The sequence below is a fragment of the Hipposideros armiger genome, unplaced genomic scaffold (genome assembly GCF_001890085.2).
Source record: "Hipposideros armiger isolate ML-2016 unplaced genomic scaffold, ASM189008v1 scaffold_24, whole genome shotgun sequence".
NCBI lineage: Eukaryota > Metazoa > Chordata > Mammalia > Chiroptera > Hipposideridae > Hipposideros > Hipposideros armiger.
The window spans coordinates 2,828,707-2,856,306 of NW_017731374.1; the positions used below are offsets into that span (position 1 = coordinate 2,828,707).

The 27,600-nt window shown below is 40.4% G+C and overlaps 1 protein-coding gene across 1 annotated transcript; it reads right to left on the reverse strand.

Annotated features, from left to right (window-relative positions):
- FRRS1L (ferric chelate reductase 1 like) lies at nucleotides 1-27,588 on the reverse strand. Its single transcript, XM_019635889.1, is given in 7 exon segments — nucleotides 1-5,908; nucleotides 8,844-9,090; nucleotides 11,651-11,789; nucleotides 13,714-13,798; nucleotides 27,181-27,472; nucleotides 27,474-27,545; nucleotides 27,547-27,588. Coding segments are annotated over 7 exon segments (1,035 nt in total). The 5' UTR covers nucleotides 27,574-27,588; the 3' UTR covers nucleotides 1-5,735.
- Nucleotides 27,589-27,600: the final 12 nt, after the last annotated feature.

Consider the following 27,600-nt stretch of genomic DNA (forward strand, 5'->3'; position numbering starts at 1 on the left):
TAAGGAATTATAAACTAACTTTAATTACATCAACAGGAAGAATTCCAAACCATGTTGAGAATTTCTATCTTAAAGTCCTAGTTAATATATTCTAACTGTAACATAATCCTCTAAGGATAAAAGTAGCGGTGATGGCAAATGGGTAGAACAATCATTTAGAGAGCATCTAGGAATATTGCTACAATGACTTTACGTAAATAGAAATCCATGTGTTTATTAGTAAGGTAACCACACATGTTAGAGTAAAAATTCACAGGGGATAGGCTTATAAATATACATAAATCTCAAAATCAATCACAATTGAACATCAAGTACACAATTATTATAAAACAAATATAACCCATCAATGTCTATTTAAAGGCATAGTTTTTACAAAATAGTATTTTATAGACAGTCTCAAAAAAGGATATTAATACTCCTGGAGCCAGGTTGATCCAGCATCTCAGCGCATCTGTGGGAATAAGGCATGTGGAGAAGCTGCATTTACTCTTCCAGGGGGCCAGGACATTCTATGGGATGAAATGGTGACTGCTCGAGTGACCTGGGTGAATGCCACAACCCCTGCAGCACCCCGAAACCCAAGAGAATCACTCTCTACTCTCCAGGAGAATTTGCCCAACAGCAAATATCCAGGGGGAAACACTGAAAACATTAGTTAAATATCAGTATACCATTTTAAGTGAAAAATCCCACAGAAATAGATGATTCACTTAAGTTTTCAGTCCTATTTAAAATCGCCTTTAGCATAGCCCCCATTTTTCATGAACAGGAACTCAAGCCATTCTATTAAATCTAAAAACCAAGAAGTCCAACCTGAAACTAAATAATTGAATAACTAAATAAAAAGTCTAATTAAATACAAACGGGTATGAATTGCATCAACATGCCATATACTCAGTTAATACTAGTCTCGGTTTCTTAACTAGCAGTATAGAAAAGTCCAAAACTCAACCATGATACTTTATACATTCTAAACGATTCATGTAATGCTGAATGGAGACGGCAAGGCTTAATACAGGATCCAGGAATCCTTTCTACAAATGAAATGGCTATAAACTCAAGGGTAGCTTTGCCTGTAATACACACAATGTTTTATCTCTTGGGTTTTAAAGTATTCCAGAAATCAGCAACAAAAACAATCTTGGCAAAGACCTTCAAATGGTCATAGTATGTATATATAGGCTTATTGTGTATATACAAATATATATATACAAACACCGAGAATACTCAAACTGTTCACTAAACATAAACCATTCTGTTTAGAGAACAAAGACATACAATGCAATTATATACAACAAGGTATACACATCTCAGCATTTGGCCAATTACAGTGGTTCTCCAGCATTTTTCCATTATGATACACAAGATAGATGCCATTGTCACATGTGTAAAACATTCCTGTGGGTGTAGCAGATTTTGATCCAACTTTAATAAGAAATGTCTGCAGGGAAATGGATTACTCAGAAACACTGTAATCCCCACCATGAAGGGCAATTCAACAGTAAAAGTCAGTCACGACTGCCACAGTTTAGGTAAAACAAAACTGCTGGCCCAGCTCTGAATTAACTGCCACCTCTTTCGCATCAATTCTGGAAAATATGTTAGAGTGCAAGTGCGTGGAAATGCCATTATCGAGATAAAAATAAGTCAGCTATCATTTATTTTATTTTATGAACAAAGTACTAACTTCAACTTATTTACAATTAACCAGTAAGACATTACTGGCAGTGTACTTTACAACTGATCCTGACAAATAGGTGTGTCTCTTAGCTGAGAGCAAGTGTGAAAAAACCACGGTCCATAAACCCAACCCAACCTGCTGCCTCTTTTGTGTGGCCTGCAAGCTAAAAATGGTTTTTACATTTTTAAATGATTGTTCTTAATCTAAAGAAGACTATTTGTGACATGTAAAAATTAGATGAAATTCAAATTTCAGTGTCCATTAAGTTTTATTGGAACACAGCCATGCTCATTGGTTTATGTATTGTCTACAACAGAGTTGAACAGCTGACACACAGACCACAAAGCCTCAAATATTTACCATCTGTCTCTTTACAGAAAAAAATTTGCTGACCCCTAGGCTAGAACTAAGAATGACACACCACCTCAGGAGCAATATCTTTTAAGCACAAAATCCTGTATATAGATAGTAAACTTAATTACAGAAATAGTAGTAAAAACCATCCGGGATGGAAATCCATCTCTGAGTTGTCCAAACTTTCTGGTTTTCCTAATGACAAAAGCCAACTTCAGATAATTAAATATGGCTCCTGCACTTTATCTCAAATCATGTTGACCAAGTCATCTTTGAAACCAAAGGGGAGCAATGAAAGGGCATTGGACTCCATGTTAGAACACCTGGGTTTTAGGCAAGCCACTTTTAAAAATTAACCAAGACAAATACATTCTAGTCTTGTTCAATCTGTGTATTATTTTAAAAAAACTATTAAAAGCATTAAAATGACTGGTAAAATAAAGAAACAAAATGTAAGAAGAGAAAAAGCTGATAGAAAGTAAAATATACCTTTCTCCCCAACTAGAATTATAAAAAGTCCTTTTCATTGTAAAGGGGGAAAAAACAAACAAACACCTGGCTAATTTGAGTGTGGATAATGGGTTCCATTAAATAAAAGGCTTAATGGATGTGCATTAAGGTATGAATGTGTAGGATATCATATCTCCTCCCTAGGCCCTTTATAAAGTTAGTGCATTGGATTAAAGAGTCTCTAAGGTCCTTGCCAGCACTGGTAATTTATGCCAAATGACTAGCCTCAGTTTTTTCAGCTGTAAAATAGGATTAATAATAGAATTGACTTCCTATGGTGGTTGTGAGGATTAAATGAGTTAATCCATGTAGAGTGCTTAGAACAGCACTAGATACGTATAGCTAGCATTAGTATTCTACTCAGGTATTTTACAAAAACACACCGGTAATGTCTCTCCCCGGTAACAAGTACTATGCTAGAAAATGGAATACAGAGATAAAATAGCAGTTGATTCTCTTATATTAGGTAAAAATTAATGAAATTGGGGTCCACAGAGTTTTTACTTCATAGTTTTAATGATAAATTCATGATTCTCTGAGATGATGGTTAAATGCTGTCCTGCATCCTTGGTCTGTGAATTCTTATTTTTGAACAATGATTATTGTTAAAAACGTCAACTGTGTCTTGCAGGCAAAACAGCACTGTTACTAATGACCTTTCTGTTTATGTTTCCAAAGACAAAATTCAGTGTTTGCTAAAAGGATGGCTTATGGTTTGATCACAGGTGGAAAAATACAAAAACGTCCAGTCTGACAATGCGTATGAAATACAAGTCTTCCGAACCATACAAACTTGCCATAGAAGTACAGTTTTCTTTATTCGTTCAACAAGTGATTACTGAGTACCTACCACGCAGTAGTGTCTGTTACAATGTCGAGTTACAAGAAATGGTCCCTGCTAGGGAATTAGCAGGGAGGGCGAGCCAGCAATTATAGTAAAGTGTGATGGGGAAGCCCATATGGGGAAGCCCAGTATGCTATGGGAGCATTTGGCAGGGACCTAAACCTACCTAATCCAGTGGATTGGAGGAAGGAATACTTAAACTGAGACCTGAAAGATGAGCAGGAGTTTAGTGAGCACAGGAAGTGGAGGATGTTTGGGCATAGGGCACATGAGAGCTGAGAAAGCAGGTCTGAAGAACTGAGGGCAGTTCAGTCTTGCTAGGTCATAGCAAGTGAGGAGTGCTGACAAAAGATGATAGATATTGGAGGTCATCAAAGTGGTTTGCATTTTACACTAATGGCAATGAGAAATCACTGAACGTTCTAAGCACAAATGTGCAAAACTGGTCAAACTGGTCATCAAAGCAGAAACAATTCGTGAAATAATTAGCTTGACTTGAGATGTAAGCAGAAGAAAAATCCATTAATTTATTCCTTCCCTGCCAGCTAGAGAGACTAGCTGAAGTCTCTTTAGTTTTAACCTATTTATAGCGGAACTATTATTATACACATAAAAGAATGAAATATAAAAAATATTTGCTCTCTTATTTACAATGTGGGTGCCTGCAGACTTAGTATCTTCACTACTAAACAACCACTATAGCTTAGAAGGCGATTCACAGGCCATCCTCAGCCGGGATCAGAGGGCTTAGTGATGAAGCAATGGAAGTCAAGTGGAACCAGGGACTTGAACCAGGTGTCTTGAGTCTGAACCCCACCCAGTTCCATTGCTCACTTGATGTCATGTAACCTCTCTCCATCTCCAATGAGCTCCTACGTCCCTCTGATGTACTTGGTGATCTGTGCAACATCACAGAATTTCAATATTTTCCTTTCTTTTGTTCAGTTCCAAAAGAATCTGAAATCTCCCTACAGGTGGATTTTCACCTCTGACATGAATTCCAAAGATGGCATTAGAAATCACAGTCTCCAGTATTGTTTAATCAAAACAGACCACCAAGTTGGAGCCAGCTTTAAAGCAATGCCCCCCCCCACCCCCCACTCCCGGAAGCCAGAGGACTCCAGAGCTCCTCAGTGGAAATGCCTCAGCAGCAAAACCATATCTATTGATTCTTTTCCTCTAAATGGCTGTTAACACAGACATTTGGACACAAAAGAACCTTTGGATTCCTTTGGAAAAACGGAAATGCATTAAGTCAAAGCATTATTATAAATTATGCTGACTGCAAATCCAATTTACAAGTCTGAACAAGTCTCAATGGATAATGGTGAATTCACTTTATGGGTCATTTCCCATTTTCTAATTTAAAAAATCTCATCTTTAAAAAGTTTCTACTCCAAATCTCTACAATCTCCAAAAATGTTGATTTATTACCAAAATGCCTTAAATTTTTATTAAGATGATTAGTCTATTATATATTTAATCATACTCAGTGTATGCTGATTCTGACAACAGAATTAGCTGTAACCACAGGTGAATACCTTAATTTATAAAGTAGAGTGGTATAAGAGTCCAAATTTTAATTGCTAAGAGTGCCAATATTTTTATCATTAACATAATTTTAAATCTTCAGGAACACTCAGCTCTGTTTCTGACCTTTCCAACAGCAATAAAAAATGTTTTCTCGTACCTACTCACTAGATCAGAGGAAATTTAAAATAAATACGAATCATTTTCATCTCATTGTAATCTCCCCCACTCTCCCCATCAGCTGTGTTAATTATCCAAAAGCACTTAAGCTTTATGGAAATTTGAAAGTTCTGCCCAAAAGGCTGTCTGTGAACTAGGGCCATCCAGTGAAGTTCGCTTTAGTAATAATACTCTATGTAAGTCTCCTGAGTTATAGTTGGAAGAGTAAAGGTTGTTTAAAGACATGATTTCTATGTCTGGCTCTTTCTCTGCCTTGCTATGTGTTATCTGACCAAGTGGCCAAGGAGACAGGGCATGTGGGTCACAAAAAGGCAGCCCTCTTGGGTCTCAAATCCCATTCAGTAAGATGGCAATAGTAATTTTCATCAAGCCAACTCAGAGATGTTGTGAAGCTCAAATAAGAAAACTTACTCGAAAGTGCTTAGAAAAATTTTAAGTACTTTCCAAAAGTATGGGATCATTATTACACAATCCTCTTTGATTAGAAAAGAAGCTTGCTTTTTCTTCCAAAAAAGCTGAAATCATAGGAGTCTTTTTTTAAATAATAGAAGCTAAAATTATACTGAATATTCTTTAAAAATATATTTATACTAAAGATTTTCTAATCCATTTAATCTGTTGGCTTTGCAGCTGTGATTAAGGGGTTCCCATCAACAAGTAGAAGGTCAGGGCAACAATGAGAAGCAAACAAAATGGAGAGGAGAAGGTCTGATAGGCAGCTGATGGCATAAAAATGTCTTCGTACTTGTAAATGCTGACAACACGCTCTGAAGTTGGTGGTGAGTCTATATCATGTCGGGTGATAGAGCCTTGAACAAAGAAATAAAAAGTAAGGTGGCAATCAAACAAAGCATAGATTTAAAATAATACATACAAACAACAGAAAAACTAAACAAAAGTTTTTAATGCTGAATACGAAAGCAGTGATTATAAAGATCAGAAGTCAAGTATCAGAGCAATCAGAATTGTCCATAATTGTAAATTTAATGAAGACCATAGAAATTAAATTTATTCAAAAAGACTGGTTCTCATGACTATGCACACCCACTACCAAAACAATGCATTGGTCTCTCCATCGCACCCCAGTTTTTTTTTGTTTGTTTGTTTTGCTTTTTTTGTTTGTTTTTTTTTAAGCTGAGCCATCCTGCCACAGGTTAGCAGCTCAACGGCTGCTCAGCTCAGGTCGGGAATTGAACCGCTGTTGCTCAGAGCTCAAACTCTTGAGCAAGCTCTTAACCAACTGAGCCACTAGGCCAGCCCACACCCCAGTTTTAAGACTGCTACTTAATATTGAATGAATGCCTACTTTTAAGGTCTCTAATAAGTTTTACCTTATTAATACCAAATGGAAAACAGTATTTTGATTTCAAAGAGCAAGAACTACTAATTTTTTTCTCAAATACGTATTTTTATATATGGATTATTAACAGCTCCTGACCACACTAAACTTCCTTATAGATGGAGGCCTGTCTCTCATTGTCTGTGGGACATAGAGAAGTAGCCTGCCCAGGCCAAACCAGAGAAAGTGCGATGGTGGGTGGTAGTGGTGGTGGTGTGTTCTTGTGTGCCTGTCTGTCTGTCTTCCTGGCACAGTGGGATGGAATGGTACAGAACGTAGAAGGATTAAGATATCAGATAAATATTTGGACAGGAGACTTTTTTTGACCTGGATAGAAGTGGAAAGAGGGAAAGACTGTATGTAAAGGAGATTAATAAACTGACGTCGATTAGAAGTGCCTGACCTCCTAATCCATATGAATATCCTTGTGGTATAAGCCATATAAATAATCCACATGAAAAGTGGGTTACAGAGACTAAGGCAGGTGAGTGCAGAACAAAGTTATGCTTTGAAATAGAGTGAGACTTGTTAAGGTCCTATCTGCTGGGGAAGCCATGCCAAGTTTGACGTGTCAATTCCCTGCTCCAGTGTCAATGCTGGCTCCTGTTAGCACAAATCAAACTCCTCAGGTTGGCACGAGATTTGTCCCTGAACAAATTCCACTCATCTTTGCTACCTAACCTCACTCATTGGTCACCTACATGGAGTCCTAGGCTTAACCAAGCAACTCTAGTTTATGCCTTCCTCGAGAGAAATCTAATCCATGCTCCCCTTCAAACCTCAGCTCAAAATGTATCCCCTCTGAGAGACCTTAAGAGGATGGATAGTTTTGATCAATAGAGAGGTGTTAGAAGAGCATTCAAGAAACAGGAAAAACACAAGCCTGTCTATGGGATAGGAATGTGCCTGATTTGTTTGGAGACCGTGAGAAGAACAACAGAAGTCCTGAACGATCTTATCAGGCAAGGCAGGTTCAAATAGTAGGCTATTATGCAATATACATAAGAAGATGACCTTCCGAAGTACAGCACTTTCCAATTTGTACAGCAATTTCAAATACTGGTTATCACTTAATTCTTACAATAATCCTATGAAGTCAGTATTATTATTATTATCCCCATTTTAGATAGAAAGAAATTGAAGTTCAGAATTTAGATATAGGCTAGATACAGCTACCAAGGGGGCAAAACCAATGCACAAATCCAAAGTTTTAGATGCCAAATCCCATTATTTTAAATGAGTTCATTTCTCTAGGCTGAGATATAATTTATTTCCCAGGGTACTGAAAGTACTCAAAGATATAAATGCAGATCCACTGTCGGTAATCTGGGAAATAAGTGAATGGGAAAGATGTCACAAATCTGAAGGCATCAAAATGTTTTCCCAATTAGAAACAGGCAAAAAGTGGTATGAAATCTCCGAGACCGATCAATGGAAACAATTTGAAGGAAAAAAACAAAACAGATTAGATTAGGCAATAGATAGTTGATGAGCACACAGTAAAGAAAGATACAACCCCCGATAGCCAGAACAGTTCTCATACAAGGTTTGCAGATAACTCCCTTCCATTCTTGGTCAGGCCATTAGGCTGATCAATCTGGGGGATTGCTGAAGACGTGGTGTACCTTGATTTTAGCAGCCTCTAAAAGGTTTCATGAGATCCTTGGGGTTTTGTTGGTGAAAGCTGAAGGGCCTTGCCACCCAAAGTGAGGTCATCAATGGACCAGCATCAGTGGGAAGGTTGTTAGAAATGCAGACTTTCAGGCCCCACCCCAGACCTACTGAAACTGCACTTTAATGATATAGCCATGCAGTTTCTATGCATGTTAAAATTTGAGGATTGATGAGCTAAATTATAGGATAGTTTGATGGATTTATGACCATCAGAATAGTCATAAAGTGAGCAGTAATGAAACCCTTGGTGTCAATCTCTTGAGAAGTCTCCAGAATGCTCAGTATTTTTGTATTTAGAGCACAGGAGCTAAGAGTACTCACTGACTTTGAAGTCAGACAGACATAGGTTTGAATTTTTGTTCTTCCATTAACTAGTGGTATAGGCTTGAGCAAGTTCCTTAATCTCTCTAAAATAAGGACCTAATACCTCTCAAGGACGAGTGAGGAGTAAATGGGAACATGCTCCACATATAGCACACATATGATCTGTTTCATTAAGCACTGAGCTCATCAAATGTTATCTTGTGCTGTTCTAGCTATGCATGCGTAGAACTTATCCATTTGTCCATATGTCCATGTGTATAATAAGTCCATTATTACCTTCAGGAGGCAGGATATCTCCTTTCTCTTTTATATTATCCAAAGTGCTTATCACTCTCTTGCCCAATAAATAATAAACACAAGCACAGCGGTGTCTGGTGTTGAATCCAGGTGCTAAAATGTAGGCTTACCCTGAATGGCTGGACCCCAAGCAAACAGATAATACCAACTCAAATGTAGATCGACAATTGTTTCCTCTCTGGGAACGTTCACAGGGCGTTTAAATCTGCAGGTGACTCGATTGTTCTCAAAAACGCCTTCTTCATCTCTGGCAGGATTTCTCTGAATCTCCTTTGCCCACTGGCCTACATTATAGAAATGCTGTATGCGGACCCTGCCATTATCATCATGGACGCAGGCCATGACATCGTCACCACCCTAATGTGAAAAACGATAAAGAAAAAAGTCAAAGGTGTGTTTTGCAAACTTTTCTGCTAGAAAGAAATTTCACTTAGAAATATATATTCCATCACCTCTGTAATGCGAAATCCCACTCCCCCAAATTATTGGGTTGTCAGAAAAGTCATGATGTATCTTTTCTATGTTTTTTGGTGCAAAAATGCGTCATGACTTTTCCAACAACCCAATATTTTATTTACTTTTTTAAAATTTTATTTATTTATTTTTTTTTTAGCTGAGCCATCCTGCCACCTGTTGGCAGCTCAGTGGCAACTTAGCTCAGACTGGGCATCGAACCGCTGTTGCTCAAAGCTCGCACTCTTGAACGAGCGCTTAACCAACTGAGCCACTTGGCCAGCCCTCCAACAACTCAATATTTTAAATGCCATTAAAATGCCTTAACCAAGTGATCAAAGTTAGCATCACAATAGTGGACATCAAGCTCCTCCTGATAGCTAATATTCTTGCTGAATCTACATAAACTAAGCTAATCATAAAGATATAATCAACAAATCCAAATTGAGGGTCATTTTACAAAAAAATCTGTCCTATACAATGGGAACATATGGGAAGGAACTGAATTGTCTGACTTCAGGGCAGGGGCTGGTGGCACAGCTTTCTCCCAGACAATGGCAGAAGCCATTGTTCCTTTGTTGAGCACTCCCCACATCCATGGTGCAGATGCAAGTGGGCGCCATGTCTGAGTCTCCATCAGCTTGGCTAACACATTCACCCCTCCCTGGTGATTCCCTGAGACTCTGCCCCACTCAATTAGTGGGCCCACACAAGCCACTTCCAATGGCTTTTCCATACAAATGGCCTATCTTGGCTCATGCTGTAGATTTTCCTAAAATCTTCCAAAGGTTCACAAACCCCAAACAAGCATCATCTGGCCTCAGCATGCCCCATACTTCTTGCTAAGCAACCCAAGCCTAGCACTAGCAGCAGCTGGCCTCGATTCACAGCGTAACGTATCACAGGCACCAGAACAAGTGGCAATCATCTGCATATCACTTTGTAGCTCCTATCATGTGGTCCTGGGCAGCGGCTGATCTTGGTCTACAACAAAGCCTCTCCTAAGAGACCCCAGAACCAATACACTCAGTAGCCAGCTTCAGACCACTCCCAACACCACCCAATCACCTCCACAAACAACATACCCAAAGGGAAAACTAGGCAGGCACCGGAGCGCCGCCACAGTGAATCCCACTCCATAGGGTCAGCCCCTGCACCGCAACTCCTCCACTGTAGTCACACCCAGTCCTCACAACCAATCAGCCTGAGAGTCCAATCCCTCTCAATAACATGTAAACAGCAACAAAGGCTTAACTACAACAGGAGGGAACACACAATCCACACAAGGAACACAGTGGGAGCACCTGGCTCAGGTGACCAGGGAGACAATAACCCTGGGGCCCACAGGACCCTATTATACAAGATCTCTCTACCAAGACCGGGAGACATTACAGCTCTAGCTAATACATAGAAACAAAAACAGGGAGGCAGTCAACATGGGGAGACAAAGAAACATGTCTCAAATGAAGGAACAAAACCAAGCTCCAGGAAAAGAACTAAAGAAAGTGGAGACAAACAATCTACCAGATGCAGAGTTCAAAACACTGGTTATAAAGATTCTCAATGATCTCAGGAAGAACTTCAACAAAAAGATAGGAAAGATGGGTAGAATGCAGTAGAGATACAGAGAGAAGCTGAGGTAAGAGATAGACAGCTGCCTAGGTTCCTGAAGCCCTGCCTGTTCCTGGTCACAGTCCTTTCTGAGGTCCAGATGTGTTCTTGCTCATGGGTACTGTGGAAGACTGAATTGTTAGACCCAATGCTTCACTCCCCTATGGTGGTATTATATACCCACACCTTTGCAGGGCCTCTCAGTGGGGGAGTGTACATCCCTGCTCTTTCATTCTGGGCTTGGCTGTGTGACTTAACTTTGGGCAATGGAATGTTAGCAGACGTAATGCGAGCAGAGGTTTGAAACAAGCTGTGGATGGCTCTTGCACCATAGATGGCTCTACCTCTGCCATGAAAACAACATATCTTTGTAGGTGCTGGTTTCAGCATGATTAGAAAGAGGCCTGAATCCAACCCATGGACTGGAGTCAAGCCCAGCTGAGCCCCAGCTAATCCCCACACATGTGAGCAAGAAATAAATGCTTACTGTCAAAAACCATGCAGATTTGGAGCTTTTCTTGCAGCATTACTGTGGAAATAGCTGATGAATACAGGTACCAAGAAACATCTTGTGTTCTCATAACCAACTCTTTCGTCTCTGTTTAAGCTAGCTTGATTTTTTTTTTAATTTGCAACCAGAGAGTCATAACTAATATAATCATTATACTGCTTTGATGGATTTCTTTGCTTTGCTTTGGTTTTGCAAAAGACAATCAAATGCCAGAAATTAGCTTCTCTCATTTAAAAGTGTCACGGTAGCTTAGAGAAACATAACCATGCTCATTCTCTAAAATCTAAAGTTGCACAGCAAACTAAAGAGAAAAATCTGCTTCTATCATGATGTACATCTTACCATTTTCTTGTCTGAAGAGAATCCAACTGCTACCCAGCCATCTGTGTCTGCACTCAGCTCAAATTCCACATCAGCCCCTATTATCCTGTAGCTAAGGAAATAGTCACAGGTCTCTGCATTACAGCCCGGTTTGCCATATCTATAGGAGATATCAAAACAGACATTATTGCTTCTTCATTTACTTATTCTAAATACAGTAAGAGAGCATCTATGTATCAGGCAGGATGCTAAAATTGAATAAATTAGATCTTTGCTACCTGCTCAAAATCACAGTTTTAGTCAGTGAGGAGGGACCTCGGAGATGACGTGCTCCACTTTATCTACATGTAAACTGGGCCCAGAGATGGGAAGGGGCTTGCCTGAGGTTGCACAGTGCATCAGCAGCTGCAGCGGGACTCGAACCTGGGCCTCCAAACTCCTAGCCAGTGTTCTGTGCACTATATTAGAGTCTCTCAAATATCAGGTATTAGCGAATTATTTCTGAATCCCTTTTAGAGGAAAAAATTCCCCAAGTTAATAATTTAAATTATTTTTGTGAATGAAATGTATACCAATCCATTTTACTTTCAGATTTGCAATTAAACTAACATCGATTTACAAAATAGATATACATTTAACTACAAAGCCAGGAACATTGAAACTCGCAGCATTTATGCGCTGGACAATGTGGTTTTACCGGAAGTAAAATTCTGCTTACACGCAGAACAATAATGTTCTTCTCACTGAGCATGTTCTTACTCCAACACTTGACTCCACCCTCCTCCGCTTTCATCTGTCTGAACTGCTGCAAAGCCCTCATATGTACAATGCACCAAATGAATACCTCATCTGGCAGTCGCTGAGCAGGAATGTATCATCTCCTTATAAAATGCGGCTTTCCTCTGTTGGGCTGCTTGGTGCTAACACAATTACAAATTCAGACCCTAACGCATGGACCAGTATAAGGTCGTTTCCCAAGTAATCAGATTGTAGATACATTCTTTTTTTTTTTTTAAAGGAACATTATTAAAAACACAAACTTGAATTTTCTTACAAAGAACTTGTGGATCCTTTAAGAACTGACGAGCCCTAGTTAGAGGAACACTGTTTTAAACCCTTTTTCAAAATGACAGAAAATTGTAGCAATGGGCGGGACAATCTAAACTCAGATGGAAGGTATCTGAAGAAACAAGATACAAAACTGCTGAGTATTGGTTGAGGAGGGAGGCAGAGACCGTGCCACCGTGCTGGCAGCTACTCTGAGCAGCCAGGAAGAGATGTATGTTCAAGACAACGTGGAACTGGGGTGAAAAAAGCTGAAAAACGTTAAGAAAAGCTAACAGAGGAGTAAATGGGCCAGAAAACAGGTCACTCTGAAGCTAGCAGGGCACTGAATTCCTTCACTTCTCAAAAACATCCCTCAATCACTAGAGTTCTACATTGCTAGCCACCTTTCTCAATACCAGTACTACTGGGTTTAAAAAAATTCCTTCGAAGCCCTTATAATCCAAAGAAAGCTCAAAACCCCTAGAATTCAGTTGCCCCTCCCAAGACTTTGAGCACTGAACAAGGAAAAAAAAAACACAAACCAAAAATAAACAAAAACAAAAGCAAAAAAACAGAGCAGTAGCCAACAAAATCTTTACTCAAGGACAATTTGTTTCAGGAAAGAAAGAATTCAAAGAAAAGGAGGCTTTTCCAACAAAGCAGAGCTATCCAGGTGGGAGGCCCACTGTCTACATGACTGCTTTCTAGCTCCAGTCCATCATGTCTTGATAGACTACTACTAATAATCATGTAAGGACTCGCCACACCCGAGATAACAAGCTAAATACAATAATCACTGCTTAATGACTAGTTAGTATCATACAGAGATCACTAAGTCATGACTATTGGGAAAGGAATTAGGTATTAGACTTGTCTATTGCTGCCTGTGCCACCCACGCCCCTGCCGGATAAGCAGGGACAAGTTATGAAGGGGTACAGACCCCGGGTTAGAGCGACCTCCATGCAATCTCAATACTACCGTGAGAAGTACATCAATGTCTTAGTCTTAAAGTGACCCGACTCGCAGATCTACCAACCTAAAGCATCCCTTAGTTTGTCCACAGTCATCCACTTTGATTTTGGCAAATGGATCCACAGGAGGAGCAGTAGGGAAAGGGTAACCTAGGCAGTGAGAACAAATAAGTTAGAAAGTTCAGTAACAACTTTTCCAATGAAATTTTTTAAAAATACATGTACTATTTTTCTATCACATGCATCTAGAAATGTTCAGGGCCTCAGAAAAAGGCTTTGTTTTTAAGCCTAATCACCCACTTCGTGAGGGGACAATGCAGGGCACACATCTCTGAACTGAGTCTTACCTGTTACCTGAGACAGGAGGCGTTTCCCTCATTTTATAGGTAAGGAACCTGAAGCGCGGAGAGGGGACACAATTTCCTATAACCACTGCCTCACCACTGCCCCCTGGGAGTTTAGAAATCACAGTTATAGTAAAATACACACATGCTCTAAGAGAAAAAAAAAATTAACAATAATACATTTATATATTTGATAGTAGAGGTTTTCCATTTGTATATACAGTAATAGGATTTTTCCATTACTGTGAACTTCCATTTTTCATTAAGCTGTATATAACATTTTCATATCTCACTGAATTCTTTAAACACATCATTTCTAACAGCTGTGTATCTTTCTTGCAACATTACTTAGCATGCATTTAACCACACATTGAAGGGTAAGTCTGCATTGCTTCCAGTTTGTGACAGAAATATTTTTCTCCTAGGCTATCTCCTCCATGCACACAGGAACCATGTGTGATTCATCTTGTATTCTCTGCCCTGCATTGTGCTTGGCACTGGACACTGAATAAGTGACTGCCGAATGAATAAATAAAATCACCCACAGACATTAGGTGGAGAAATACAAACTTTCAAAAATTACTCAATTTTTTTAACCTTTCTCATTATTTTGAAGTCACTTGTGATTTGTCATGTTTTTAAAGTGACGTTTTGTTTATTCTGTTCTATTAATTATACTTTAAGGAAAAAAGCCACTGGGCCACACTTTCCTCGCACACGGCTGTGCATTTTGGAGTTCATTACTACTGCCCTAGAACTTGATCACATATTAGAATACAGCCTCATTTTCACCACATTTAAGTAATTGGGCCAAATGCATACTTTTTCTATTTATGCTTATTTTATGCCAAGATCTATATCCATTTCAGTACTATAGACTGAATCCTGCCTTGGATGAGGTCTTTGTTTTCCCCTTAATATTGATTGAGCACCTACTCAATGCAACAAACTATGTTATGGTTCTTCACATATGAACTCATACAATTAAGTTCTCGAAGTTATCCTAGAAAAAGTGCTATGTACTTCACTGCTGACTATCACTACAGTCGCCTTCAAAGTACTCCCTTTGGGAAGCTATGCACCAATGCCAGTGCCTAGTCCACCCTTCAAGGCCATTTTGGAATGACCATCAGAGCTGTCGTCGTATTACCCCTGATGTTCTGAATGGCATCAAAATGTCTCCCTTTCGATATTTCCTTTATCTTCAGGCAAAGAAAGAAGTCATTGGAGGCCAGATCAGGTGAGTAGGGAGGGTGTTCCAATACAGTGATTTGTTTACTGGCTAAAAACTCCCTCACAGACAGTGCCGTGTGCGCTGGTGCATTGTTATGATGCAAGAGCCATGAATTGTTGGTGAAAAGTTCAGGTCGTTTTTGTCTAACTTTTTCACGTAGCCTTTTCAGCACTTCCAAATAGTAAATTTGGTTAATTGTTTGTCCAGTTGGTACCAATTCATAATGAATAATCCCTCTGATATCAAAAAAGGTTGGCAACAGCATTGCAACAAGTTCACTAACTTAATTGTCAGACCTCTCTTGTTCTTCCTCGTATTTAACATTTCAATGCTGAGGCCATTTTTTTCTCAGAATATTTTTCCAGAAATGCAATGAGTACTTACATTTTAAGACTCTATAAGTGACTGACAATCTCTTGTAATGCTGCTTGTGACTCAGGTTCCCCATCTTCCTCCATTTTTTCAAACATACTATTCTTACTACTTCCTAGCATCTAGAATAGTGCATTGGCATACAGCAGATTCCCAGCTCAATAAATGCCATCCTATTACTACTGGATCACTACTAAATTTTGTAAACTAGACTGAGAACTAACTAATAGCTATTGGGTAAGACTGTGTCTGTAAGAAGAATGGGTTTCTAAGCCCCAAATAAGAGCAAGTTTTGGAACAAAGCTCACTTACAAATGTACCTAACTAGTTTATTAGTGTTGGTAAATGGCTTATGTCTCAGGCCTTTTCTAGCACTAATTTCCTATTATCTTGTATGTTTCTAAAACTTTGAATGGGGACTTGTGCTTAGTCAAATGTGTTTGGGTATCCATTTAATAACAATATTTTCCCCTTGTTTTCTAAACTGTTGAATAATAAAGAATTTGACTGGCTTTTGTTCCTGGGAGAAACTAGATCCTTGGAATTTCCCAAGTTATAAGACTGTCTTTGTTACTGATGAGCTCCTGGAATCACACCTGAGTTTATGCTATAGAAGAAGTGCCCCAGGATGGGCGCTGGTCACTAGAAAGACCGACCATGTAATTAGAGGGTTGGGGCTTTGAGCTAACCCCTTCCCCAGGGAGTTGGGGGTGGGGGTAGGGGGCTGGAAATTGACTTCAGTTATGTAGCCAATGATTAAGTCAATCATGTGTATGTAATGGAACCCCAATAGAAACTCTGGACACTGAGGCTCAGTGGAACTTCCTAGTTGGTGACCACACTGATGTGTCAGGAGGGTGACATGCCCTGATTCCACTCTGCATTCGGGAGCCCCCCCCAAACCATGCCCTGTATGTGTCTTCATTGGCTGTTCAAGAGTTGTATCCTTTATAACAAAACTGGGTTTGTAAGTATAGTGCTTTCCTGAGTTCGATGAGACATTCTAGTGAATTCTGGAATCTGAGGCAGGTGGTGAGGAACCTCCAGATTTGTAGCCAGTTGGTCTGAAATGAGTATCGTCTTGTTGTGGACCATGTCCTTTAACTTGTGGGGTCTGTGCTAACTCCAGGTCATTAATGCCAAAAATAAATTTCAGTGTACTAGCTGGGGTTGGCATCAGAATATAAGCAGAGCAATATCACAATTTCCCCCTGGAATTAAATGATCTATTTGGCATAAAATACGTTTGAACCGCATGCCAGTATTTAAGGTCCTGCCAGGTTGCAAAAAGCCTTTCATATTCCCAGCACCATCTTCCTAAGGCTCTTGCATGATTACCTTGTAAGCTCATTACCAAAGTGCCGTCAGCTGAACCTGGATCTAAAGTTCAGGTTCCAGGCACAATTTCTCACTATGCCAATGGTGCTGCCTTGCTATGCTGTCCACAGCTGCACTGCACTGGCAGGTCCATGGCCATGCCCAAGGTCTGGAAGCACCAAGCAGAGAAGACTAATGACAACTTACCACCCACTGTCCAGGTGTCTATTTTTATGTATGTGTTGTATATATATTATATATCTTGAAAAACATATAGTTTGTATATGTTTTGAACCTGCACAAGTGATACTGTGCAGTGAATCTCATCCCATTTCTTATCTTCTTTTAGAAATCTATCCAACTATGTAAGGGTGAGACTTTTTATTACTCCTGACTGAATAGTACTCCACGATGCGCATATAACATCTTCTGAACTATCCTCCCAAGTCTGGACACCTTAAAGTGCCTCCGATGTTTGCTTTCTCAAATAATGAAGGGATAAGCATCCTCACACACATTTCCTGAAGACATATGCAAGAGGTTTTTGTTTTAATCACCCCAGGGAGTAACAGCTGGGCCACATCTTTAATTCCACAAAGCTCGATGGTATTAGTATTCAGAATAATGGCACCAGTTTACAATCCCATCAGCAGTGCCTGAGGGTCCCCGTTGTCCCACCTCTTCCCCTGAACTTATCATCGGACATTTTCATTATTTTAATGTGTGTTTCCCTAAGTACTAGTGCGGTTAAATATCTCTCCTCATATCTGTATTAACCACTTAGGTTTCCTTTTCTGTGACGTGTACGAGCATATCCAGATTCTTTGCTCTTTTTATTACTTGGTTTTGGGTCTTTTTCATGGGAGCTTGTGTGTAGTCCAGATATAAATTTACTGTTGGTTTCAGACATTGCAATTGTTTTTCCCCCAGTCTGCCACCAATCTTACTTTTTTCTGTGATGTTCCCCCTTGGACCAAAACCTTTACATTTGATGTAGTCAAGGAAATAATATTTCTTCTTTTGGTTCAGGCTTTTTTAAAGCATTGTCTGAGAGATCAATCTCCACTCTAAGGACATGAAGATATTCCTCTACAAGTTTTTTTATTAACTTGGCAGTACTACCTTTCACATTTAGATCTAACCCACTTAGCATTTACTTTTTATATGGTGTGAGGTAAGAAATGTTTCATTTTTCTCCCTACATCGAATCAATTTTTCTCAACCCATTTCCTAAATAATTCATTATTTCCCGAGTGATTTCTGATGACACCTCAATAATTTACTAGTTCTCATATAAATTTAGGTATTTCTGGATTTTGTTTTGTTTTGTTTTGGTTCAGTTTTGGTTTATTTGACTGTTCCTGAGCCAGGAGCACACTATTTTAATTACTAGGCTTTGTAACCTTTCTTAATACCTAGCAAGGTGAAACTATCTTAGCAATTCATGGAACTTGATTCTTCTATGTAGTGTATAGAAATCAGTTTTTCAAGTTCTCTCCAAAAATTCTGCTGAGCTGAAATTGAACTAAATGTATGGATAAACTGGGGGAGAATTGGCATCTTTATAATACCAAGTTACTCCTTCCAAGTTCAAGGTATAGCTCTCTATTCATATCTTTTATGTCTCTTAATAGTTTAATATTTTTTCTCCACACAGGACCAGTGCATTCTTTGTAAGGTAAAATCTGGATGCTATAGGTTTTTGTTGCTATTTTAAACAATAGCTTGTTTTCTTTTACATTTTCTATCTTATTATTGCTAGAGAAGAAGAGAGCTTTTGCTTCATTTATGCTGATCTTCTTTATGAAACCTTACTGCAGTGTCTTGGTTATATCTGATTGTTGGTTCTTTTCAGTTTTGTATGTAAATGTTGATACCAAAAAAGATAAAAACATACATTCACACAAAAACTTGTACACAGGTGTTCATGGTAACATTATTCATAATAGCCCCAAACAGGAAATAACCCAAATGTCTATCATATGATGAATGGATAAATAAAGATGGTAAGCCCATCCAGTGGAATATTATTCAGCCATAAAAAGGGATGAAGTACCGATACATGCTATAACATGAATGAACCTTGAAAACATACTAAGTGAAAGAAACCAGACACAAAACAGCCACATAGTGTATGAGTTCACGTATATGAAATGTTCAGAATATGCAAATTCATAGAGGCAGAAAGTGGGTTTGTGGTTGCCAGGGACTGGGTAAAAGGGGGAATTGGGAGTGAATGCTAATGGGTACAGGGTTACTCTTTAGAATGATGTAAATGTTCTGAAATTTGATTATGGTGATGGTTGTACAACCTTGTGAAGATACTAAAACCACTGAGATGTATGTTTTAAAATGGTGAATTTTTAAAATGTGAATTATAGCTTAATAAAAAATAGATTTTTTTAAAAAGCAACCTAATAAGAGTACAATGAACAACTTTTGTCAATTAACTTGGAAATTTAAAGGAAAAAAATCCCTAGAAAAATGCAACCAAAAACTGACTCAAGAAGAATATGAAATCCTGAATAACCCATCAAAGAAATTGGGTCAGTTAAAAAAAAATCTTCCAACCAAGAAAGCTTCCAGCTCAGACAGCTCTATCAAACATTTAGGGGACAGCTAATGCCAACATTAAACACATTATTTCAAAGAACAGAAAAAAAGGGAATAGTTCCCAACTCATTTTATGAGAATAAATAACCTTATTAGCAAAACCAAACAAGGATGGTCTGAGAAAGTAAAATTACAGAAGGCTTTTACTCATGGACATAATAAATGCATAAGTATTATACAAAATTTTTGAAGGAGTGTAAAATGATATTCCAGGAAAAGGTGAACCATAAGAAAACTGACAGTAACATCAGACAAAATATAATTGAAGACAAAAAACAAGGGGCAAATAATGTTATATAGTGATAAAAGAAACAATAATTCAGGATCAATATACCCATAACGATACAGCTTCCAAATACATAAAAGCAGTAACTGATGGGGATATGTAAAGAAATACATGAATCAACATTTGTAATTCAACATACCATTCTTGGCATTGAAAAATCAAACATTTAAAAACTAAGACATAGGTGATTTGAATCATACAAATAATAAGTTCAATCAGATATACAGAATCCACAAATACAGAATCATTTTCTTTTTGAGGGCAGAAGGAAGATCCACTGAAATTGACCATATACTGGTGCATAAAGAAATCAGTAAATCACAAAGAATCTACATCACACAAATGCGTTCTCACTACAATGCAATAATATTTGACATTAACAAAAGTATATATTGGAAAATTACCTGTGGCTGGAAATGAATAAAAATACCAGCCAACATTAAATAACCCCATGCATTAAAGAGAGAAAAATCATAAGGAAAATTAAGATACACTTATACTGACCATCAAAGCATTGCAGGTCAAAATGTTTGGCATGGACCTAAAACAGAGCTTAGAGGGAAATTTACGGCTTTGAATACACTTATCAGAAAATAAGAAAGAAAACAAATGAGTTAAGCATTCAATTCAAAATGGAAACACAAAAGAAGGAAGTAATGCAGATCTGGATAGGAATCAATGAAATGGAACACACACACACACAAATGGGGATGAAAAGCTAGCTCTTAGGAAAAGTCTAAGATACATGTTTTTCTGGCCAAGACTAACCAGGGGAAAGGGTGAGGGTTTAAATGTACGAAATACAAAATAAAGAAGGGGAAGTTGGCAGGAATGCTGGATTGGCTCCTGTCAGCCTCTCCCTAGTGTACCCGCCTGTATAGCAGAGGCCAGGGAACTACCTTGGATGCCAAGTTCTGGGTGATTTTGATTCCGTCAATCAGATGTAATGACAACTGAATTCAGAGCTGGGTTAAGTAGAGCCAGGGAGTCGTATGGAAGACACCTATTGTTTTAATATTTTGCACCAGCTTTATTAAGATATAATTCACGTATCTTAGAATTCAGCCATTTTAAAGCATTTTTAGTATATTCACATGGTTGCTTAACCATCACCATAATCAACTGTAGAACATTTTTATCTCCCCTAAAAGAAATCCTATACCCTTTAGTTCTTACCCTTCGCTGTCATCTCCCCTCCCCACCACTCCCAGCCCTAGGCAACCACTGATCTTTGTCTTAATATTTACCTTTTCTGGACATTTCATGTACATACAACGTGGTCTTTTATGACTTTTTCTTTTCCTTAGCAAAACGATTCTGAGGTTCATCCATGTTGTAGCATAACTCTTACACACACACACACACACACACACACACACACACACACAGGTTCTGTTTCTCTGAATAACCCTAACACACTTATCCACTTTGTGTATATTTTCGAAGAATCACTTGGTTCCTATGTCATTAAATTTTGCTATATCTTTATTAGTTTATTGTTTCCTTCTGCTTTCTTTTAATGTTTCTTTCTTTTCATAATTTTTGGCATTTCTTCTTTTCTTATATCAGCATTTTAGCCCGACAATCAACTGCCTCCAGGTGTTTCTACCTGGATATTTCACCAGAAAATCAAGTTCATATGTCTAACACTGAGCTCCGCCCCCTCCCTCGTGTCCTTCCTCCTATGCTGTCTATAGCAGGAAAGAATCCCTCAACCCACCCACAGTCTCCCAGCCCCGAAACCACAACCCCAGCGTCCTCCACCTGGAACATGTACTCCGTCATCATTCCTTTTACTCCCACCTCAGAAACCTGAGCCTGCCCTTTGGCTGTTGTACCGTCTCCTATCAGGTCCCCCCACCTCCCTTCTACCTCTTCCACCATGTGTCATCTTTCTAAGACAGACAATCTGGTCACAACACTGTTTAAAGACCTTTACTGGCCCGCCCCATTTTTCCACCATTCTCTCTCCTATACTTATTTGTCTCCTTAGTCATGAGATATATGGGTTAGACCACCCGGACATGGCCAGCTTTCCTTCTCCCCTTAACTTTGTCCACTCACCCATTTTCATTACTGGTTTGGGTTTTTTTGTTTGGTTTTTTGGGGGTTTTTTGGGCTCTTTGGTTTTTCTTTTCCCTCTGCTTTCCATTTTTGGTGCTATTTTTTTCCTTTGTCTCTAAAATAAAAACTTGGATTGAGACCAAATAATATTGGCTTAGGGCAAAAAATAATTTTCTTTGCACCTTCTCTTTCTTGCTTCTCACGTGTGTTCTACAAACCCTTCTCACTGTTCTGTTTTGGAGAACAATTGAAGCCATTTTTTCTCCCTATTTCTGTAATTTGAAAGGTACTTATTTTCTTGGTTGATTTTTTTCAGGTTCTCAGTATGGTTTTGTGATTCTTGTCTAATTCAGGGACACTATCTGTTCCGTTTTTGCAATCCCTTGAGCCAGTTTTGTCATGCTCCTCTGGGTGGCTAATGGCTTCTGGTCTGCTATTTATTGTTTCCAATTAACTGCTTGGATCCCAGCCCTCAGGTATTAATTTAGTACTTGATTCCTTGAAGTTTTAACCAGAAATTATCTGTTCAAAATCTCTGAGAGCTACTGCATCAGCCTCTTTCTCTTTCTGGACTGCCTGAATCGTTGTTTCTGCTTATCAATCATATAATGAAGTAGAAATGTCATGGGACTTGGTAAAGTGGAAAGCTCCACATACACGGAGCCTGTTTAGCAAAGCTTTCACGGTGGCACACCACCACTTAGGAACCGGCAGCTCCCAACGGCCTGCCCTACCAATGTCAAGGCCCTCTTCTCCAGTTTACCCATAAAATACCCCATTCTGCCTGTCCCACTGCCTTTCTTAGTGCCTATCATGTCAACAGGGGCTCTCCATTACAGGCAAGCTGGACACCTGTGTGACTTTAGCTGCGATCATTAAATTTTCTGTGACTTAGTTTCCTTAATTCTAAAGTGAAGATAATAGTAATATGTAAGTCAAGAGTGTTGCTATAAAGATGAAAGTTAATATGGATAAGGGACTTAGAACAGTGCCTGTCACACAGTAAGCACTTATTAACAGCTCCAATTAGTGTTATTTTGGGGCTAGATTCATGGGGGATACAAAGATAAATTGCATGTAGATCATTTATCTTTAAAGATGTAGATTATTTTAATAAATTATTTACTTTTAAATTATTTACCTTTATGGTGAGTTGTTTCAGTTTTATTTTCCTATCTCAGTTTCAGTGAAAGATTCAGCAACTGTAAGCTATCTCCCACCTATGAACAGTATATATACACTGCTTCTACTTTTTTCTTTTTCACTGAACAAGGTGATACTGTCTTTGTTCAAACCAAAGCACAAATGAAGAGATACTATAAATTTTTTTAAAAGGGTATGTGCGTGTGGTCTTTTATTCTTAGATAGTGAATGTCTATGCACCATAAGGGGAAAAGCGCTGAAACATGTGCCTCCCAAATGTTCATCCACATGTGATACATGGTCGACGTGGGAAGAATGCAAGCAGCTGAAGGAAACTCGGCCCTTTCTTCCAACTTCTGTCTTCTCTTGGCTGCCTTAATCGCTCATTACCAAGATAGGAAAAATTGTGATAAGAACTCAATGGTCAGAAACTCAATAACTGGGCCACGTTTTACAAGTGCCTTGAAGATAAGCAAGCACGAATGGTGTTCCCTTTTTCCTTCCCAGGCAGGGTATGGCTCCAAGGGCAAGCCAGCTAGCACCACTCGTGTGGCTGTGGTAAGGCTCAGGGTCTTCTCCTCAGACGTGGCCTAGCAGCAGGGAGAAGACAGCAGGAGGCTTCACTTTGGGACTTCACCCTAAGCCAACACCCAGCTCAGTTTTTTCAGAGAACTCTCTGAATAGGTAGGCTATTTGCCCACAATCATGTGGTGACCTGTTCTCCATTCTACTGATGTCCTGAATACTATATAGATTCTAGATTGAGAACCTCAAGAGAAAGAGATATGAATGGCAGGGTTCAAGCACTAAGACCCTATTCAAACTCCTGACCATAGAGAGCAAATAGGGTCATGGCAGGGCTGGTGTGCGATGGGAGGACATCCTTGCCTAGTGGCAGGGAATGGGAGGAGAGAATCAGGGACGGCTCCCTATGAGGTGACATTTGAGTTGGGAGAATAAGGATGAGTTGTATAGGCTAAGACAGTGGGAATCCTTAAGAATTCTGAAAACTAGCATTGGTAAACTAACATGTAATTTAAACTAAAAAATGAACACGTTAGGGGGTGATTACAGATACCAAATCAGCCAGTGTGCAGCCTCTGGCTTTGAGGGTCGTGGGCAATCTGGACACTGGAGAAATGGTCTCTGGACAGGATGTGTACTGGTCAGTGGGCTCCCCACAGTTTCAGTGAATTCTCCATCCCCACCTCAATATTCTAACTCCCTTTTTCTAATTTCATATTATTAAACTATCTTTTCATTAAAAAACTCAGTTCCTTGGCTACTTTGACCCTGAGAAGGGGGTACCCTGCATAGAGAAAACAAGTTACCCAATCATTAGAAAAAGACAACCCCATTTGTACTGATAGAATAGCTTAAAGGTACTATTTCTACCTCCTCATTTGCCACCTCCTGCAAAATCAGTCGGCCTCCCTCCTTCCTTCCCCACTGAATTCCTTCCAAGAAAAGCCACCCACTACTTCTCATTTCCTGAATCCACCAACTATTTTGAGTCTTCATGCTATTGGGCCTCACCATGGCTTGGGACACGGCTTCCTGGCATCCTTTTTTCCTTCACCTTCTGGCTGGGACACCCTTCTGGGATATTTCCTGCTCTGCTTTTCCCTCTTGGGTAGTACCCTTTGAAGGCAGTGTCACTGATTATTTCTAAGGATCTTGGGAAAGTCCCTATTTAAGACTCACAGAGCTAAGGCCCAGGCCCAGAGTAATCTAGGTGCTGCCCCTGAAAGGCTCACCCCACAAACATCCCACTAGCACCCACCAGATGGTTGTAGGACGGGCATATAACACATAAGTGAGCTGGTCAGACAGAAGAGTAGAAGAATAGACAGCCAAAGCTCAGGGTGAGCGGTGGAGGAGTGAGAGACGGATGTAAAAGCAAGTTGGGCCAGAGAGAAAACTCCAGATGAAGGTGTTGAAGCTTCATCCACAGAGAAGTTTGGAACCATCACAGATACTCGAAGGTTAGAGCCGAGCTTCAGGTTGTATGTGCAGAATGGGTGAGGCGGGCAAGCAGACAAACTAGAAATTCGTACACACATGGCATGACCTACTGCCCCTGTGCGGTCACCTCATTTAAATGCTCCCCACCATCAAAGTCTTTCACACTTCCTGGCTAATTCTATAAAGCCTTCCTTATGGCTGCAGCCCACCTGATGTTCATGTTTATAAAACTGTCTGGACTATACAATTAACTTCATTTGTTCTGTATATACAAACTGACGTATAGCATCTGACCTTGTTCTCCATTTGTTAGGTCCATGTGCCCAATGAGGGTATAAGGTCTCATATGCCATGTCTCAGTCACCTGGCAATGTGCTAGACTGACTATGAACAGAATAAATATGCATTAGATGCTTTCAGAATTACATGGACTTTGAAATATTTATTCTTTTCCAGAGTGACAGATTCTACTTCTGCTTGTTGTACTCCTCCCCCCGTTCCCCTGCCCCATTCTCTCCTTCTCCCTGGCCATATGGCTGCCCAGCTAGAAGACTACATTTCCCAGCCTCCCTTGCAGCTAGATCATATAATTATGTGCTTGCCAAAAAAAAAAAAATGTAAGCGGCAGTGATCTGTGCAACCAGTCTACACGGAAACTGCTTGTCCCAAACTTCCCTTCTTTCTCCTTTCTTCAAGGTTGAACAAATACATGCAACAACTCAACTTCCAACAGATGAGGATAAAGCCTTAGGGGATGGTAGAGCAACAAGATGGAAGAAACCTAGGTCCCAGAATGACCTTGTGGAACACAGCTGTCCCACCAGCCCAGACCAACCAGACCCATGTGAGAGAAAAATAAACTATCTTATTTAAGCCACTGTATGCTGATGTCTCTGTTTCAGCAGTTAAGCCTCTACCCAAATAACGTATTTCCCCAAATCCATTTTCTCCATCTTCCTTAATACAATAATTCCAATTTTTAATTGGGTATATTACTTCCCAGCTAAAAGGCTACATTTCTTAGCCTCCTTCACACCTGTGAGATACCACATGACTAAGTTGGCAAATGAAGTGTAAGAGTTGTTGTATAGGACTTCTGAGTAGTCTCCTTATAGTCAGTAACCTTCCCATCTCCTCTTTCCTACTGTCTGGAAAGTAAACGTAATGGATGGAGATCAAGCAGCCATTTTGGATCACGAAGTTACAAGCTAAGAATTGTGAAGAAGCAGAAGACCAGGACCCAGTGTCTCTGATGACCAATTCTGGATTCCTTCTAGATTTCTTTACATGACAGAGAAACTTCTATCTTATTTAAGCTATTAATTTTTGTTTGTTGTAGGTAGCTAGATCTAGTCCTACGTAACAGATATTCCTAGCATCCTATTAGTTGCTGGGACACACAACATTTCAAACCCTGACTTTTTTTATTTATTTTATGTTCCTCTTGACAGTAAAAAAGGAAAATCACTACTTTCCAAACTGCAGGAAAAAAGAAGCCAATTTCCATTCCTTCTGAACACAATCAACTTGGCTTTTGGGCTCACTGAAGCAGCTCTACAGGGTGGTCTGTGGCTGACAAACCCCCGGTCTCTGGGTCCAGCAGGCCCCAACAGTGGTGACTCACACTGGGGGACCATAATATGCATGACAACATAAAAGAAGTGGAATGAACATAGACAAGGAGATGTGACCCAGCTCTGCTGGCAGGGCAGTGAGCACGAACAGAACACTAGGAGGTTGGGGCGATTGTCATTGCAAATCTAGGTCAATACAGACAGAGGGGAAATAAGGAAACATATCTCTTTAAGTCGGGATCTCTGCTACCCACCAGCTGCTCTAATCTCTCACGCCCCAGGCCAGATGGCAGCCTCCTCCCCTAACACCTTCTACCCCAACCCCTTGACAGAAAGGGTGGAGGTCAAATGCTGAAAACTGGGAGAGCTCTCTCTCCTGGCCTCAGTCTCCCCATCTGTAAAGCGGGCAGCGGGTGGAAGGCGCTGCCAGCTCTTAAGACCCCTTCTCCAGGCGGATGGGGGTCTGAGCTGTGCACTTTCTGTCCGGGCCTCGACTGTGCCAGAGCTGCTCGCATTCGCATCTTTGCCAATTCCTCGCCCCCGCCCGGGCTCCTGCCACCGCCCGCGTCCTCCACCCCGGGTCTCCCCTCCCGCAGCCCCGCAGCCTCCCGCAGCCTCACCCTCCTCGGACAGGTAGCGCAGGTCGTAGAACTCCCCGGCGAAGGTGCCGTAGGAGGAGTCGTGGCGCGGCACCGCCTCGTCCGTGCCTGTGTTGCCCCGCGCGCGGCCCCGGGGTCCTCGGCCCCCCGGGCCCGCGCCGTCGTCCGCCGGGCTGGCGATGCAGGCGGCGGGCCCGGCCAGCAGCAGCAAGAGCAACGGCGCCCAGGCCCCCAGGCTCTGCCCCGGCGGCCGCGCCATCGCTGCGCACAGATCCCGCAGCCAGGCCGCTCCGGCCGCAGCGGGCAAGGAGCGGGGACTTCGCCGCCGCCGCCGCCGCCGCCAGCCCCCAGCTCGCAGCCCGCGCAGTCGCGGAGCCGCGGGCGCCCGCCGCCTCCTGGCCTTGATCTGCGCATCCTCGCTGGGGCCCGAAGCCTCCCCCC